This window comes from Myotis nattereri (assembly GCF_964212035.1).
Source record: "Myotis nattereri genome assembly, chromosome: 9".
Classification (NCBI taxonomy): domain Eukaryota; kingdom Metazoa; phylum Chordata; class Mammalia; order Chiroptera; family Vespertilionidae; genus Myotis; species Myotis nattereri.
The window spans coordinates 20,594,000-20,612,849 of record NC_138084.1 but is presented as its reverse complement, the minus strand read 5'-3'; the positions used below and the strand labels follow the sequence as shown (position 1 = coordinate 20,612,849).

Genomic DNA, 18,850 nt, shown 5'->3' with positions numbered 1-18,850 from the left:
ATCAGAACCCCAGGGATCTTTATAAACAGGAGTTTAAAAAGATGGTGAACCTTTGTAATACCTTGTTTTCTATAGCTTTTCCTAGGGACTATTAGCTGGATGGGAATTGTCGATGATTTCTGCCCACTGAAGCCAGGTCAGCTTAGAATAGTTTCTGAGCCAGTGGAGAAGTAAAAATCTGATCTTGCTATTTAGAGCCCTATAATATCTCACTGTGAGGTCTTTCAGTTGGTTTTCAGGTACTGATTATCCTTTTGTTCATAGCTCCTCTTAAATAGGGTAACTTCAACTTGAAATTTGCAATAGGCTTCTGTTTTTGGTATGTGATTATGAGGAGAGCCAATAAGTGGATAACTGCTGTACTTCTCTGACTTGGAGAGCACTTTGACTTCTAGACAACACAAAACTTTGTACTTAGTGTCACTTCTGACAGGCTGTGCAGAGGGAAGAGGCAGGGGACATTGGGGCAGATAGGACTTTTCTCATTTCTGCAAAAGTGTAAATTTCAGCTCCTTGCTGGTCTTGGGATACACTGACTTTCTCTGAAGTCTGAGTTTAGTGCAGGATGCTGGATTTTTTTTTTTAACTTTTTATTTTTAAATAAGTATAGATGCATAGGAATTTGCAAAAATAGTACAGAGAGGTCCTGTGTACCTTGAATCTGGATTCTCCAACTGGTTACAACTTACACAACCATAGTACAATATCAGAATGAGAAAACCAACTTTGATATAATGTGTGCTTAGAGTTATATGTCATTTCCTCACATGTGTACATTTGTGAACCCACCACCATAGTCAAGACACAGAACTATTCCATCGCCACAAAAATACTCCTCATGCTACACCTTTATAGTCATGCTCCCTTCAACTTCCTTATTCCTAAGCAGTCACTAATGTTTTCCTTTACTAACTTTTGCCATTTTGAGGCTTTTATATAAAATAAATACTTCTGTATGTACCTTTGGAGATTGGCTTTCTGATTTAGCCCTTTTTTTTATTTAATACCCTTGAGATCCATCCAACTTGTGGCATGTATCAATGCAATTCATTCCTTTTTATTTCTGAGTATTCCATGGTATGGATGCTTGTAGTTCAACTACTCATGTATTGAGGAATTTTTGATAGTTTTCAGGAGGTTTCAGATAGTTTGGGAGCAGGGGGCATCACAAATAAAGATGCTATGAAGGCTTGTGTGTAAGTTCTGCAGGTATTATCTTTCAGTTCTCCTGGATATATCCCAGGAGTATACCTGCTGGGTTTAATGGCCAGTGTAAGTTTAGTATTTAAAGAAACTGTTGAAACTGTTAAACTATTTCCCAGAGTGACTGTACTATTTTTATATTTATACTAGTAATGCAGGAGAGATCCAGTTTCTTTGCATCATCACCAGCTTTTCGTAATGTTACTATTTTTACATTGGTGGTTCTAATAGGTGCGTTGCAATTACCTCGTTATAATCTTAGTTTGTATCTCTCTAATGGCTAATAATGTTGAATATCTTTACATATGTGTATTTTCTATCTGTACATACTCTTCAGTAAACTATGTCATGTCTTTTGCCCATGTTAAATTGGATCATTTGTTTTTTTATTATTGAGCTTTGAGAATTTAAAAAAATATATTATAGATATAAATCTTTGTCAGATATGTGGTTTGCAAGTATTTCTTCCGACTCTGTAGCTTGTCATTTCACCTTCTTAACAGGGTCTTTCCCAGAAAAAAATTTTAAATTTTGCTGAAGTCTCATTTATTGACCTTCCCCTCCTTCCATGGATCTTGCTTTTGGTGTCATGTCTAAGAACTTTTTGATGACCCTAGGAACCAAACATTTTCTCATATGCTTATAGTTTTACAATTTATATTTAAATCTATGATCCATTTTTAATTAATCCTATATAATACAAGGCTAATATGCAAATCGACCGAACGGCAAAACGACCCGTTGCTATGATGCACACTGACCACCAGGGGCAGATGCTCAATGCGGGAGCTGCCCCCTGGTGGTCAGTGTGCTCCCACAGGGGGAGTGCCGCTCAGCCAGAAGCCAGGCTCAAGGATGGCGAGTGCAGTGGTGGTGGCAGGAGCCTCTCCCACCTCCGTGGCAGTTGGACATCCCCTGAGGGCTCCCAGACTGCAAGAGGGCGCAGGCTGGGCTGAGGGACCCTCCCCCCAGTGCACGAATTTTGTGCACCATGCCACTAGTTTTCATATAAGGAGGCAGAGTTAGGTTGAAGTTCTTTTAGTTTTGTTTTGCTATGGCTATCCAATTGTTCCAGCAATATTTGTTGAGAAGACTCTCCCTCCTCTATTGAATACCTTTATCAAAAAAATCTGTCAGCTGTACTTGGGTGGATCTGTTTCTGGATTGTGTGCCCTGTTCTACTGATCTATGTATCTGTTATTGTGCCAATACCACAATCTTGATTACTGTAGCTATATAAAGTCAGGCAGTGTGATTCTTCCTACTTTTTCAAAATTGTCATCTACTCTAGTTCCTTTGCTTTTCCATATACATTTTAGAATGATCTTGTGAGAGTTAGGGCAATCACTGTGTCCCTTGATTCTATACCTTTATGGCATTGTGTGTCTCAGCAAAACAACTTGATTATTAAGTAGCCGTCCTTCCTTTTAGAAAGCTCTGGGTAACCTAAAAATCTGTGAGTAACCCCTTTTCTCCCTTCCCATGCAAATTCCTGCTATTATGCTTTAAATTCACCAATGAAGAGTAAACCCCTGAAATTCTAGACACTACTTTGCTCTTTGGCCAAGAGGTCCATGCTTTATCTCCTATCTCTGCACCCACAACCTCACTGTGTGACTCTTGGGTATGCAGTGTATCTTCCAGGATCTGTGAGTAATAAATCTTGTTCTTAAAAGTACCCCAATGTTTTCTTACTGAAATGTACCCTGTGTTCATAATAAGAATCACAAGGTCTGGCCCACCCACAATGTGGGCCCTGGTGGGAGTGGGGTGGGAAATGTCCATAGGGCTTGCTGAGTCAGGCAACTGCTTCAGGCATTGCTAACATCACTATCATCAATAGGCTGGGACAACACAACAAACACTTAGTAGAAGAAAATCTGAGAAAAGTTTCATGACATTGTATTTGGCAATGATTTTTTAAAATATGAGACTAAAGCACAGGCAACAGGAAAAAATTTAAATTGAACTACATCAAATTTAAAAACTCCTGTGCATCAAAGGACACCATCAATAGAGTGAAAAGGCAACCCACAGAATGACAGAAAGTTTTTTAAGATTGTATATCTGAGGAGTAAATGTCCAGAAAATATGAAGACTTTCTACCACTCAACAACAAAAAACATACAACCCAACTAAGAACTGGGCAGAGGACTTGACATTTCTCTAAAGAAGACATACCATTGACCAAGAAGCACATGAAAAGATGCTGAAAGTCACTAATCATTAGGAATATGCTAAGAAAAACTATAATGAGATATTCCTTTACACCATTAATATGGCTACTATTAGAAAAAGCAGAAAATGGATAGTGTTGGAGAGGATGTGGAAAAATTAGTGCACTGTTGTAAACTGCTGCTGCTACTGCTGCTGCTATGGAAACCGCTTGGCAGTTTCCCAAAGGTTAAATATAGAACTATTATATGACCCAGGTATACATATAAAAGAATTGAAAGCAAGTATTTAGATACATATTCATATACTTAGGTTCATAGCAGCATTATTCACAATAGCTAAAAGGTGGAAGCAATCTACATATCCATTGATGGATGACTGGATAAACACAATTTGGTTATACATACAATGGAGTATTATTCAGCCTTGAAAAGGAAGGAAATTTGGATACACACATACATACAACATGGATGGAATTTGAAGACATCATGCTAAGTTAAATAAGCTAGTTACAGGACAAGTGTTGTATGGTTCCACTTCTGAGGTACTAGAGTAGTCAAATTCATAGAGACAAAGTAGAATGATTATTGCTAGGGACTGCGGGGGAAATGGTGTTATTGTTTAATAGGTATAGAGTTTCAGCTTTACAAGATGAAAAAGGTTCTGTGGGCCTGACTGGTATGGCTTGGTGGTTAAGCATCGACTCATGAACCAAGAGGTTGCTGACTTAATACCCGGTAGGGGCATATGCCCAGGTTGCGGGCTTGATCCCCAGTGGGAGGCATGTGAGACGTTCCAGTTGATGCTTCTCTCTCATTGGTGTTCTATCTCTCTCCCTCTCCATTCTCTCTCTCTCTCTTAAAAAAAAAATCAATAGAAACATTTAAAAAATAGAGTTCTGTTGATGGATGGTGATGATGGTAATATAACAATGTGGATATCATGCCCCTGAACCGTATAGTTAAAAATGTCTTTGATGATAAAATTTATGTTATGTGTATCTTCGTATAATTTTGAAAAATATTGCTTAAACTTGTTTCAGCAGATCTTCACTGACATAGTGCTGGCAAGAGCATGGGGGTACAGCTTTGTTACTGCTAGGCAGGAGTTAAATTTGCCAGGCAGCCTCCATTGACACTAGGGGGAGGACACTGGGTCTGGGGAAGATGTAAAAAAAGATAATGCTATTATGACCATTGCCCACAAAGCTCTATGGTCTGAAACCTCTCCTGAATATAGTTTTCACAATCTGACCATCTCTTTGGAGCCATGTCATCATCAGATTAAATAATTTATAGATGCCAAAAAAAAGGATTTTCTACTTTTTACAAACTAAGAGTATATTTTGTAAGAGTATGACTAAGTCATAATGGTATGGAATTATTTAAATTTAGTTGATAGATTCATAATTTCTGCTTTATTTAACTTTAGCCTTATATACAATTTATATGTTCAGGATGCATATGAAAAATGCAGATATTGCATAACTATTTCAGGACACTTTCATTAATTCTCCTCTATTTGGGGAGTTCATAATAGAATTGGTAAAGTCTCCTCTTTTTTATATTTAGAAATTGTAACACTACAGTTATTTATTCACTCAAGTAACATTTAATTCTTACCCCCAATATTCTTGTTTCCTTTTTCATCCTCAGTTGATTTCTTGGCATATTTCCACTAGAATACAATAGAAAAATGAGAGGATAAGTGTGTTTCTTTTCTGCATGAAATATGGGAACATATTCATAGTAATTATTTTCCTGGGTAAGATACTTAAAATTGAGAGGGAAACTTAATGCTAGAGCTGCTAATTTTTCACTGCTTTTTAGTCTCTTGAGAGATGTTTTTCATCAAACCATCAATATTACTGTCTTAAAAAGAATCCAATAATTCTTTTTCAAGTAGTTTTGTTCATTTGCCAAACTTAAATTGGACTGTATTAATTAGTATGTGGTGTGCACTCCCACCCACCAATCCCACTAGAAATTACCCATATCCCACCTTCACAGGGTCAGGAAAATTGGACTTTTGCTTGCTATGACTTATAGTTTTATACCATGTTATTTCCTTCCAAATTAAAGTCTGATGCAGGGGTGCCTGACTGGCAGGACCCAAATCACATGCCCACATCAGCTGCAGAGGAAGCTGAAAAATATTCTCCTTAGGGAAGATGTCAATAGATAAGACAAATGAAACTCACAAATAGCTATCATTAAAATTTTGGATAATCTTTGGGATTTTTGTATAACTCATATCAGTCCTCCTAGACTCCATATTTAATATCCATAAGAATTTTTCCTTGAGCCTAGCTGACTGGAACAAAGGTGGGCATCTAACTTAAGCTGGGCCTATAATCTACTCTTCCTATGGCTATTTGGGCTGGTCTCTTGATATGGAGATCTTTAGGAGCAATGGTATTATTGTGGTCTATCCTAATAGAGTAGTAGAGAAAGTGATTTTTGAGAATGAGAAGAATCAAGAGAACACCTGAAGAAAAACAGAGACAAGAAGGAATAGATCTTTCCAAGTTTCTGATGGTTTTCAATTTTCTAGTTCTAACTTCTTTTTGAAACGTGGCTAACTTCTTGCCCTTACATTATGTGAACATAACTGTTCATGTATTACAGTACTATATCTTCATTTTACTAAAACTAGAAAGATAGGTTTTTTTTCGTGCAACCAAAATGTTTTGTTGTGTGTGAGTTTTTTTAAATCACCTTGTCTTCTAACTTTTCTCACATGACTTTGGCAATCTACTCTCCAAAATTGCAATGTCTGATGGGTCGTCTTTTTTTCTTCAACCTCTTATCCAGAACCATACCTGAAGTCTGTAACCTTGTCTTCAGATTCCTCACTTACAAACTTTTCTTCCATTTACGTAAACCACAAACTCTTAGGGTCTGAGTTGCCCCTGAGATGGCCTACTGACGCTTGAAAGTGAGAAAATGTAGAAAGATATAGTGGAAAGTAAAACTTGAGTTCACATTTGCCCTTACCAGTTACTATGTGACCTTGCCCATATCCTTTATTCTTTCAAAGGCTGTGTCCTCAGCAACAAAAAGCCTGTAGGAGGGAGGCCGATGGGAGAAACTGGTTCAAAACGGAATCAAAAACCAGTGTTGGGAACGCCCCGCCCTCAGGATGGTCCTTACCAGCTACAGGTCTCTACATAGGCGTGATCACAGGGCTACAGGGCATGATCTAGCAGGTGGCGCCCTTACTTCAGGACCTTTTTGCTCCAGGAGTCCTGGCAGCAGTACTTGCTGAGTTGGCCCTGGCTGTTTCCTCAATGATGGTGCCCCTCATCCCTCCCACGGTTCCAACGCCCACGGTTGTGGGCCAAGAGAAGGGCTTGGAGGGCGGGAGTGGGGGTAGGGGTGGGCCCTTGCGCTCGAGGGCCCCTGTGCGCTCGAGGACGCTCGCGCCTGCACCTCTGTGGTGGGGGCCTCAGAGCTCTGCTGCGTCTGTAGGCTCCCAGGACCAGGACAGGAATGATTTGTGGGGGAGACAGCTGACACAGAGTTGGGCATACATGGGTGGGCAAAAGTAGGTTTTACATTCGTTGGTATGGAAAAGACATGCAGATTATTACAATAGCTTGATTAACTCAAGAGAATGTCTCAATGGTACAATATTGTACCTAAGTGCATTGTGCCAGTCTTTTGAATTAATAAAGCTATTCAAATTATCTATTTTATATGAGCGAGTTGTGGTAGCTTGTACTTTTCAAGGAGTTGGTCCATTTCATGTAAGTTGTCAAAATTTTGCATGTAGACTTGTTTGTAAGGTTTCCTTATTGTCCTTTCTATGTCTGCGGAGTCTATAGTAATATCTCTTGTTTTAAAACTTAGGTTAGTAATGTGTCTCTTCCGGCAGTCTTGGTAAAATTTTGTCAGTCCACTTCATTTCTTTTTCCAAAAACCAGCTTTTTGTTTTTATTTTCTTTTTAGTTTCATTGATTTCTTTTTGATTTTTGCTTCATATTTGTTTTGCTCTTTTTCTAGATGCTTAAAGTCAGAGCTTAAATTACTGATGTAAGGCTTTTTCTGTTTTCTAATATAAGCATTAAATGGTATAAATCTCACTTAGCTGTTTCACAAAATTTGATATGTTGCATTTTTATTATCATGTAGTTCAATACATTAAAAAAAAATCCCCTTGGACTTCCTCTTTGACCTATGGATTACTTAGAAGTATGGTGTTTAATTCCTCCCCTTTCCTCTGAAAAGTTACCACTATCTTGACTTCCAACAGGAATTTTACTTGTTTTTGACATTTAAGGATGTTGAATCCTGAATATGTAATACTTGGTGTTTGATATTTTTGTTCAACATTAAATTCGTGAATCCATTCTACTATTGATGAGCATTTGGATTTGAAACTTTAGATTTTTCTCCTGTTGGGGTTTGGAATACTGATTTTGTGATTATTCTACAAATATTCTTTTATTTTGTTGAACATATGCACTAATTCTTTAGGCTATGAACCTAAGAATAGAGTTTCTAGTATAGCATATTCTCAACTGTCATTCAAAGTTGTTTTATAAAACAACTGTTATAAATTAGGGCTGTTATGAATTAGTTCTTTACTGCTTTCCAGACAAAGCAAGGACCCTAAAACACTATAACTTCACCTGCCCTGTGCTATTTCGGTTCTTTTTATATATATTTTAGTATGCCTAGGAATTATTGTCATTAAATTTGTGAAATCCATTCTACTCAGAAACTTGTCTTTGTTCATTTTACCTTTATTTTTTTTTCCTGCTTCTTCAAGTTTCCATTTGGGATCATTTCTTTTTTGTCTGAAGAACACTTACTAAAATTTCATTTCATTTCATTATTGATAAGCTTTGGCTTTTACTGTTTTTCTAAACAAGTTAGCGGTTCTTTTTATTGTTGTTCTTTGAAACTAAAATGTCTTTTCTCCTTGTCTACCTTTAAGACCTTTCTTGTGGCTGGTTTTATACAGTTTTATTATGATGTATTTAGATGTGAATTTCCTTGTATTTAGTTTAGGATTGTAACCCTTCTTGAATCTATAATGTCATTTTTTTTATCAAGTTGGGAAAATTCCCATGTACAATATCTTCTAATATTACTTATTTGCTTTTATCTCTATTCTCTTTTGAAATTTCAATATATGGTATTGGAACTTTTCATCAGTACAATATGTCTCTTACTCTCTGTCCAGCTTCTGCGTTGCATTTTCTATCATTTAGTCAATGCTTCAGTCTGATTTTCCCTTCTTTTTCTTCTAGATCATGGATTTTTCTCACCACTTATGCTTAATTGCTGTTACATTTATATATTTAGATCTTAATTTCAGTCACTGTTATTTCTCATGTCCATTTGATTTTTATAATTTTTATTTCTCTGCTAAAATCTTGTTAAGATTTTATCATTTTGTTATGGTATCTATCATGGACCTGTGTTTTGGTTTTGGTTTTGGTTTTTGAATTTCAGTTCTTTCTTGTTTAAATTTTATTGAATCCCAGATATTGTGTATAAAGATGGTATTGATAACTTGATACTTGGGATAATGTTATCTTCCCCTTGAAATGATTTATTTTGCTTTGGTAGAATGTTAGGTTTGGGGAAGCTCACTTTAATACAACCTGTAACTGAGCTGATTTGGATCTGAACATCAGTCTATGAGAGTGATGGCCCAATTTTGCTTACCTTTACTAATATCCCTTCTAAGAATCACAACTGAAAGTCCTAGGTATTTAAGAGGGTCTTGCTGCTTGGTGAGCCTGAGCTCTAGTTATTGTCTTACAACACTATAAGAATACTAGAAACTCATATTTTTAACCTCTCATCTGTGGTTTGTGTTCAGAAAATGTATCTAGGGGAAAATCTGTATCAAAGGCTGGATCATCTCTTGTTTTCAACTCTTTTTCTTGGCTTCTTAAATCCTAGCTCCCCTAAATTCTAGATCTTCAATATCTTCTAATAGATGGTATTTTAAAATTTTTTGTTGCTTTTGTTGTGTTCTTTGTAGGAAATTTGGGCTGTAATAACCTAATTCTTAGTTTCTGAAAATGGAAACTACCTAATATTTTAATTATCATAAAATCAATCTCTCTGTATATAGCTCACATTTCTCCAACCCCCAGATATGTATTTTGAACTGCCTAATAGACATCTCAACTTTAATTTCTCATAGTTATCTCAAACTCAACCTATTCAAAACAGAATTTATTATTTTATTCAATTCCACTGTGTCTTCTACATTTTGTATCACTGCAGGCAAAACCCAAACCAGAAACTGGGTTGTTATAGATTTTTTCCTTCATACCTTATGTTTAGTCAGTCAACAAAGCTAAAACTTACCTTTTTTACTGCTTGTCTGAATCATTGCAATAGTTATCCATTACTCTCTTCCATAGTCTAGTTGTTATTAAGTTTATCCTTCCTAATACATTTACCCCTATTTAAAATGTTTTCTCAAATGTATTATTTACCTACTTAAAAACTCTACAATGACTTACCACTGTCTGCAAGATATGATTAAAGTTCAATACTTTAATCATAAATCTTTGATGATTTGACTTCTTTATCATCTAGCTTCTAATTACCTCACCAACGTTCACACTTGACCTACTCCTATTGTTTTCATAATATACTAGAGGCCCAATGCACGAAATTCGTGCAAGAGTAGGCCTTCCTTCCTCCGCCTGCCAGCACCGGCTTCCCTCCAGCCGCCGGCAGGCACCCAGGGCCCGGGCTTCCTCATAGCCCCAGCTTCATCCTGAAGGATGTCCAGTCTAATTATCATATTATGCTTTTATTATTATAGATACTTATTTTATCCAATGAAATATACCAAAATCTTTCTCACATTTCTGTTTTTGCATGAGCTAATCTATTTGAAATGTCCTCCCACATTTCATTCTGCTTGGTAAATAATGATTAATCCCCAGTTCAGAAGCCATAACCTTCATTAACTTTATTCCCTTCCTTTTCCCAACGGAAGGATTATTTTCTCTTCTATGCTTTCTTCATACGTCTGTTAATACATGGATCACACTGCTTAGTCTTAATTTGTTACTTGTTTCCTCTCCTAAAATAAACTCTTTGTGGTGAGGTACCTTATTAAGGTTTGATATTCTATAGTTCAATATAGTTTAATATATTCATTGGTGCACAGTAGACAATCAATGTGTAGAATTGATAGACATGAGCTGAGAACTGGAATTCTAAGAAGCATGAAAACTGAATTTATTATACAAAGATAACAACTGATGAAGCTTCTTGAGAGGCAAGGCAGAAAGCAAACAAATAAAAAACAGCAGCATATTTAAAAGAGAGCTATATGTTCTTATTGGCATAATTAACATTGTTGAGCAAGGCTTACTGAGGTTCTATTCCATATCAGAAGAGAAGGTGACTCTGAATTCACAACTTACACTTGGGAAATTTCATTGTGAAAAAGTAGCCTGTTTGCTTTGAAAAGCAATTGAATAGATGATTCAAGCAATGATAAGATATAAACAAGGGGAATGAAAGGGAAGAAAGACAGCAGAGACCTTCAGGACAGAAAAAAACTTTAATGAGGAGAGAAGTCAAAGAACAATGAAGGAACTATGAATAGGATGCCTTTTGATTCATACTTTGTTCAGATAAAAGTTAGTTCAGGTAGAAGAACTTAGACTGAAATGTACTCTTTACTTGTAGGGGCATAAATTATTTTAAAATTTCCTGAGAATTATACAACATCGTGCTCTGAAGTCTTTATAGCCTTCACTCTGGAGACAAGCAGATTTTTTATGGTGTTTTACAAAAGTTCCATTAGGGGGAGCTGAAAACTCTTCAGAGAACATAAATTACACAGGTAATTACATAGGTTCTAGAAAATAAATTCTTCCATGTCATTAAATCAGATAAATAAGAAAAAACTGTTTTCTTGGGGTATATTCCTAGAAGTGGGATTACTGGGTCAAATGGAAGTTCCACTTTTAATTTTTTGAGAAAACGCCATTCTGTTTTCCAGAGTGGCTGTACCAGTCTGTATTCCGCATCCTCTCCGGCACTTGTCATTTGTTGATTTGGTGATGCTAGCCATTCTGACAGGTTTGCAACAGCATGGATGGAACTGGAGAGCACTATGCTAAGCGAAATAAGCCAGTCAGAGAAAGATAAATATCACATGATCTCACTCATTTTTGGAATATAATGAACCACATAAACTGATGAACAAAAATAGAACCAGAGTCATAGAAGCATTGAACAGACTGTCCAACCTATGAAGGAAGGCAGGGGGTGAGGGGGTAACAGATAAACCGAAGGACTTGTATGCATGTTTATGAGCATAACCAATGGACACAAACCTGGGGGAGGGGGCTGCTTGAGGGCATGTGCTTGGGGTGGGGGCCACCGGGGAGAGGTCAATGGGGAAAAAAAGGAGACTATTGCCAAACCGGTTTGGCTCAGTGGATAAAGCGTCAGCCTGTGGACTGAAGGGTCCCGGGTTCGATACCGGTCAAGGGCATGTACCTTGGCTGCAGGCACATCCCCAGTGGGGGGTGTGCAGGAGGCAGCTGGTCAATGTTTCTCTCTCATCAATGTTTCTAGCTCTCTGTCCCTCTCTCTTCCTCTCTGTGGAAAATTATTAAAATATATTTTTTTATAAAAGGAGACTATGTAATACTTTAAACAATAAAGAATTAATCTAAGTTAAAAATATATATATCAGTTGACCTAAAAATTTTGGCAATAAAAGAAGTAATTAAACAAAAATAAATAAGAAAAAGCTTTCCACTTGAGCCTACAAAAATATGTGCAGAGAAATGTTTTGAATACTGTGAAGAAGAAAATCCACTTTTGTATTATATTTTATTTTGCACAAAAACAGTGGGCTTTGTAGCAACTTTATTGTACAGAGATATCATTAGGACCCACATTAGGTCTGGGGATCAGGAAAATTCTCACATTTCCAAGGCTTCTACAAAGTGCTCTCAGCTTCCACTGTAATAGTTGCACGACTACGGCTCTCCTCACCCTGAAAAAAAAAATTAGCCTCTTAATAAATCATGTTTCTTAAAATAATACATGCAATAAATACTTAGTTTTAAAAAATACAAGCAATCTTGATGTTTATAAAATAAAACTAGAGGCCCAGTGCATGAAATTCATGCACTTGTGGGGGGTATCCCTCAGCCCAGGCTACACCCTCTCCAATCTGGGATCCCTCTCACAATATGGGATTGCTGGCTCCCAACTGCTCACCTGCCTGCCAGCCTGATCACCCCCTAACCACTCCCCTGCCAGCCTGATCAACACCTAACTGTTCCCCTGATGGCCCAATCACCCACAACTGCCCTCCCCTGCCGGCCCAATCACCCACAACTGCCCTCCCCTGCAGGCCCAGTAACCCTCAACTGCCCTCCGCTGCAGGCCTGGTTGCTCCCAACTGCACTCCTCTGCTGACCTGGTCACCCTTAACTGCCCTCTTTTGCAGGCCCAGTAACCCTCAACTGCCCTCTCTTGCAGGCCTGGTCACTCCCAACTACCCTCCCCTGCAGGCCCGGTTGCCCCTAACTGTCCTCCCCTGCAGGCCTGGTCATCACTAACTGCCCTCCTCTACAGGCCTGGTCATCCACAACTGCCCTCCTCTGCTGGCCATCTTATGGCGGCCATCTTGTGACCACATGGGGGCAGCCATCTTGTGTGAGGGCATGATGGTCAATTTGCATATTACCTCTTTATTATATAGGATGTTAAAGTTGTCCTCTTTCTGTCTGATCTCTACCACAATCCACTCTTTTTTTTTTTTAATATATTTTATTGATTTTTTACAGAGAGGAAGGGAGAGAGATAGAGAGTTAGAAACATCGATGAGAGAGAAACATCGATCAGCTGCCTCCTGCACATCTCCCACTGGGGATATGCCCGCAACCCAGGCACGTGCCCTTTACCGGAATCAAACCTGGGGCCCCTCAGTCCGCAGGCCGACGCTCTATCCACTGAGCCAAACCAGTTTTGGCACAATCCACTCTCTTAATTCCTATTGAACTACTCATAACTTTTAGTTTACTTCCAGACTTTTATAATAAAAAATGGTCTTCCCAAAAATGAACAGTTGCCAGAATCTCAAAGGTCACCTTGTCTAAAACTTCCCAATTGGTACCTAATCTTTCTCTCCAAAAATAGCTGTCATTTTGGATTTAATTTTATTTCCTTTATTTCTAGTTTTAAAAATTAGCTTGCATCCATTCCTAAAAATTATAGTTTAGTTCTGCCTGGCTTCATATTTCATATGAATGGAATCATAAAGTATGCATTCTTTTGAGTCTGCCTTCCTATACTCAACATTAAATGAGATTCATCCATGCTATTAAATGTAGGTATAGTTCATTTTAACTAATATGTAGAATTTCATTAGAGTAATATACCTCAATATATTCACCATGCATCCAGTTGCATTTTTTCACCCTAGGGCTATTATGAACAATGCTGATATATATGTATATATATATATTTCCTGGAAGAATATCTTGGTAATATGGGCACAGATTTCTGTTGGGTGTATATGAAGGACTGAAATTACTGATAGGGTGTGCACATCATAATTTTTGGTAAATAATACCCCAAAGTTTTTCAAAGTTGTTGCAATAATTTATAATCCAACTGGGAGAGTGTAAGAGATTTCTTTTATCCAGTCATTACCATCACTTATATTTTAAAATTTAGTCATTCTCTTAGGTATTTATTTTATTTTTTAAAATATATTTTTATTGATTCCAGAGAGGAAGGGAGATAGGAAGATAGAAACATCAATGATGACAGAGAATCATTGATTGGCTGCCTCCTGCATGCCCCCTACTGGGGTTTGAGCCTGCAACCTGGGAATGTGCCGTTAGCTAGAATCGAACCAGGGACTCTTCAGTCTGCAGGCTGACACTCTATCCACTGAGCCAAACCAGGTAGGGCTTTCTTAGGTATTTAATATTTCATTGTAATTTCATTTTAATATTATTGAAATGATTAAATTTATGTCTAATAACTTCTATTTGTTTCCTATATGTCTCGTATTTTGTTCTTCCTTTATCTCTTTTTAAAAATTAAATACTTTTTGTGTATCATCTTAATTTCTTTGTTAATTTTTACTATAATTTTTTGTTTTCTTAGTCATTGGTCTAGGAATTACAATATGCACCTTAATTTCTCATAATTTGCTTCAACTGAATGCTAGTTTAATTCCAGTAAAATACAGAAATTTTGTTGTCATGTAGCTCTATTCCTTCCCCCTTCCTTTGTGCTATTATTGTAATATGTATTATGCCTACATATGTTATACACACAAAATATTGTTGTAGTTTCTGCTTTTATAATCTTATCTCTTTGAAAATTTCATAGGAAAAAAAATCTATAGAATAGGGGCTGGCAAACTATGGCATCTGGACCAAATTTGGGCCACCACCTGTTTGGTAGAGTCTTATTGGAACAAATATATCCATTCATTTATGTATTGCATATGGCTGTTTTCATGCTACAAGGTAGAGTTGGGTAGGTGTGGTAGATGAATTAAGGTGATAATAACATGATTTTAAAATTAGGAGATTATCTGGGTAGGCCCAGTGCAATTTATGCAGTTGTCATTTAAATCAGTTAAGGAAAGAAAGCACAAAATATATAATTACACTACTTTTATAGTCATTTACATAATTACCTTTATGATGCACTTTATTTCTTTATGCATATTTCTGTTTCATCTGATATCACTTCCTTTCAGTTTAAAGAACTTTTTTTAGTGTTTCTTGTAAAGATCTTCTGCTAGTCACACAGTCTTTGTCTTTTTTCATCCTTGTATATCTTTATTTCACCTTCATTATTTAAGGATAGTTTTTTCCTCCAACACTTTTATATGCTATCCCACTATCTTTAGGCCTCCATTTTTCCTGATGAAAAATTAGCTGTGAATCTTATTGTGGTTACATGAAGAGTCATTTTTCTCTTGCTTTCAAAAATCTCTCCCTCAGATATCTTTCATTGGTTTGGCTCTGATTTGTCTAGGAGTGAATCTCTTTGTGTTTAATCTAATTCAGTGGTTCTCAACCTTCCTAATGCCGTGGCCCTTTAATACAGTTCCTCATGTTGTGGTGACCCCCAACCATAAAATTATTTTCATTGCTACTTCATAACTGTAATTTTGCTACTGTTATGAATCATAATGTAAATATCAGATATGCAGGATGGTCTTAGGCGACCCCTGTGAAAGGGTTGTTTGACCCCCAAAGGGGTCGCAACACACAGGTTGAGAACTGCTGATCTAATTGGAGAGTATTGAGTTTCTTATATGTGCAGAACAATATTTTTCATTAAATTTCGGAAATTTTTGGCCATTATTACTTCAAGTTTTTTTCTGTTTGTCCAATTTCTGAGATTCTCATTATGCATATGTAGCTGCACTAGATGGTGTCCCAAAGATCTCTGAAGTTTTGTTTATTTTTCTTCTTCTTTTTTCCCCCGTTTTTCACACTGGAAGATTTGTATTGTTCTATCATGTTTTCTGATATTTGTCTTCTTGTCAGCTTAAATCTATTCTTCAACCCCTCTAATAATTTTTCATTTCAGCCACTCTATTTTTAAACTCCAAGATTTCCATTTGGTCTTTTAAAATAATTTCTATGCCTTTTATTTATATTCTTATTTTTTTAAATTAAGCAGCTTTATTGAGGCATAACTTATATACAAATAACTGCACATATTTAATGTGTACAATTTGATAAATTCAGATATCTGCAAACACTGCGATACCATTGCCACAATCAAGGTAATAGACATTGATATTCTTATTTGATGAGTCATTATCATCTGTTAATTCTTTAAATATATATTTTTTAGTTCTTTGAAATCTTTCTTTGTCAAGTTAAACATTTATCTTCCCATCACACCAAACGACTGCTTTTTTTTCACTCTTTCCTGTTTATAGCATGTCATATTTTGCTGTTGGTGTTGTTGAAAAAAATGGATATTTTAGATAATATATTGCAGCAACTTTGGATTCTGATTGCCTCATCTTCCCTCAGGAATGGTTGTTACCTCTATCTTTTGTGATTTGTCTATACTAATTTGTAGAGTCTGTGTCCCTTGCAGTGGTGACAGCTGACTTCCTCCTTTGTCAATGAAACAGTGAAGCTTAAGGAATACTTACATATATTCAAAGGTTAGGCTATTTGTAAATCTGTTTTTATTGTGTTTGAAATATCTCTTATTCAGCCAGGTGTGATTGGCTTGCTAGGACCTTCTCCAGTGTCTTTAATGCATATATAACCAAGTGCACATTTATAACCTTCCATACCACATGGATAAGTAGGATATCATCAAGGACCACTTTGACTCTCTTGTTCTCAGAATCTCCCTTTAAGTTTCTGGCTGGTTGCCAATTTCTTGACACAAGTATTGTGATCTCAGTTTGGCTAGGTGTTATATTGGCTTTTCCAGATTGTTTGCCATTGAGATCACTATCCTATATAATAAAGTGGTAAAATACAAATTGACCCTTACACCATGACGCCGTCACAAGATGGCAGTGTGCACAGCGGGGGGTGGGGGGGTTGGCAGCCGCTCCATGTGGCTTCTGCCGGGGTTCCTGCGGCCCCACAGGGGTGCGGGGGTCCAGGCATCCACTTTACGTGGCTACTGCCAGGGTTTCCTTGGAGTGGGACTCCAGGGCTCAGGGCAGTCCCATGGCACAGGGGGGTGGGAGGGAGGAGAGGAGGGGTCCCAGGTCTTACACGATTTCACACAAAGGGTCACTAGTTATTATAATGACACCTCTAGTCATAGAATTTTCTGTGCTCTGCTAAAAATAAAATCAGCCCTCTCTAGGAGTGAGGCTGCTCGTCCTCATGGTCTGACTCATCCAGGTAAACTCCTGCAAAATGGAACCTGGAGTGGGAGTGGGAGGTTGGGAAAATTGGAGCAGCACCAAGCTAAAATGTCACAGACACCACTATTCTTATTGAGGTTTAGTAAATTTTCTTAAAAACTTCTCAGTGTGTTGTAGTCTCTGGTAAATGTCACAAATTAGAAGATCTTTTATTGATAATTCTCTCCAGTTTTATTTATTTTTAAGGACATTTGCCATATCCTCACTCAGGAATTCTGGAAGCCCCATTGTTCTCTATTTTTGAAAAACTCTTCCTCCATGTAGTCTCATAGTTACTTCTGCACTGCATTTAGTCCCTGCTTAGCATGCCTTTTCCTTGATTTACTTTATAAAATCATATTTGCTTTATCTCACTACTCTGTTTTATTTTACTTCATAACACTTTTCCATTTCCTAAAATTACTGTGTGTGTGTGTGTGTGTGTGTGTGTGTTATTTATTGTTTTTCTCCCCCACTGGAATTCAAGCTCCCTGAGGATAGGGATGCTATCTTGGTAGTCACTGCATCCTTAGTGACTATTATAATGTCTAGTATATAGTAGGTCCTCCATAAATATTTGTGGGGAAAAAATGAACGAATGGTAGATATCTAGCCTTTTTAGGCTGTGAGAAAATAATCATTCTCATTAACTGTGTTGTTCAATGGTCACCTGTACACCTCTAGAAATCACCTACAGAAATACTAGTCTTATATGCAACTTTATATGTACCAAGCTGTTCACTACATCATTACCTTATAATTCAAAAAATTATAAAATAGTTAACTATGCAGCAATAAAGGAATGTTAAAATGAATTCAAGGGAAAGTATGACACCATTAAAAGGCATTACTTAAATACGTTTTATAATGAAAATATTTTTATGACAGTTGAGTAAAATGGATGTGACCAAACAATATCAGTATGATCACATAGTAACAAAGAAAACTGTGTGTTTGTTTATTTTTTTGTGTAGATCTGCATGTATGAGTATGACAATTACATTAAGAAGACAGTAACATTTTTTGATCCTTACTCAAGGATATGTTTATTGATTTGAGAGAGAGGGAGGGAGGGGGGAGAGAGAGACTGATTGGTTGCCTTCCATATGTGCCTAACTGGAGACTGAGCCCACAACCTAGGTATATGCACTGACTGAGAATCGAAACCATACCTTTTGGTGTATAGGAGTACGATCCAACCAATTGAGCCATACTGGCCAGAGCAAGAGGACAGTACATTTTTTTTTTTACTTTTTAATTTACAGTTTTATTATTCCTTTTATAATTTTATAAAACATAAAATAAAGAAAAATTTAAAAGGAAATATTATATATCCCATTTTTATTCATTTCAAACATATTGTATCAATGCACTTCTTCTCCTCATAGGATGTGCTTATTAAAATCAACATCTCTCGATATGCCAAAGAGTAGATAAACACTTACCAAATCAATACAGCCAAAGATCGAGTATGTAAATGCAACAACTAATTCCAAGAGGTAGGAGAACAGTAAAATACGTGAAACTTCCCTCCCAAGTTTCTGAAACCAGAATAGGGAGAAACCTTGCATTATTATCTAATCTAATAAAAGAGAAACAT

General features: G+C 36.9%; 1 protein-coding gene across 1 annotated transcript in view; it reads right to left on the bottom strand.

Annotated features, from left to right (window-relative positions):
* Positions 1–224: 224 nt before the first annotated feature.
* MS4A13 (membrane spanning 4-domains A13) overlaps positions 225–18,850 on the bottom strand; it is a gene marked incomplete at both ends in the record, with an annotated part of 33,112 nt that continues 14,486 nt past the window's right edge. Inside the window, 3 exons of the mRNA XM_081100230.1 lie at positions 225–391; positions 5,001–5,055; positions 18,696–18,791. Of these exons, the coding sequence (XP_080956356.1) occupies positions 225–391; positions 5,001–5,055; positions 18,696–18,791 (318 nt within the window). The remainder of the gene's footprint in view (positions 392–5,000; positions 5,056–18,695; positions 18,792–18,850) is intronic.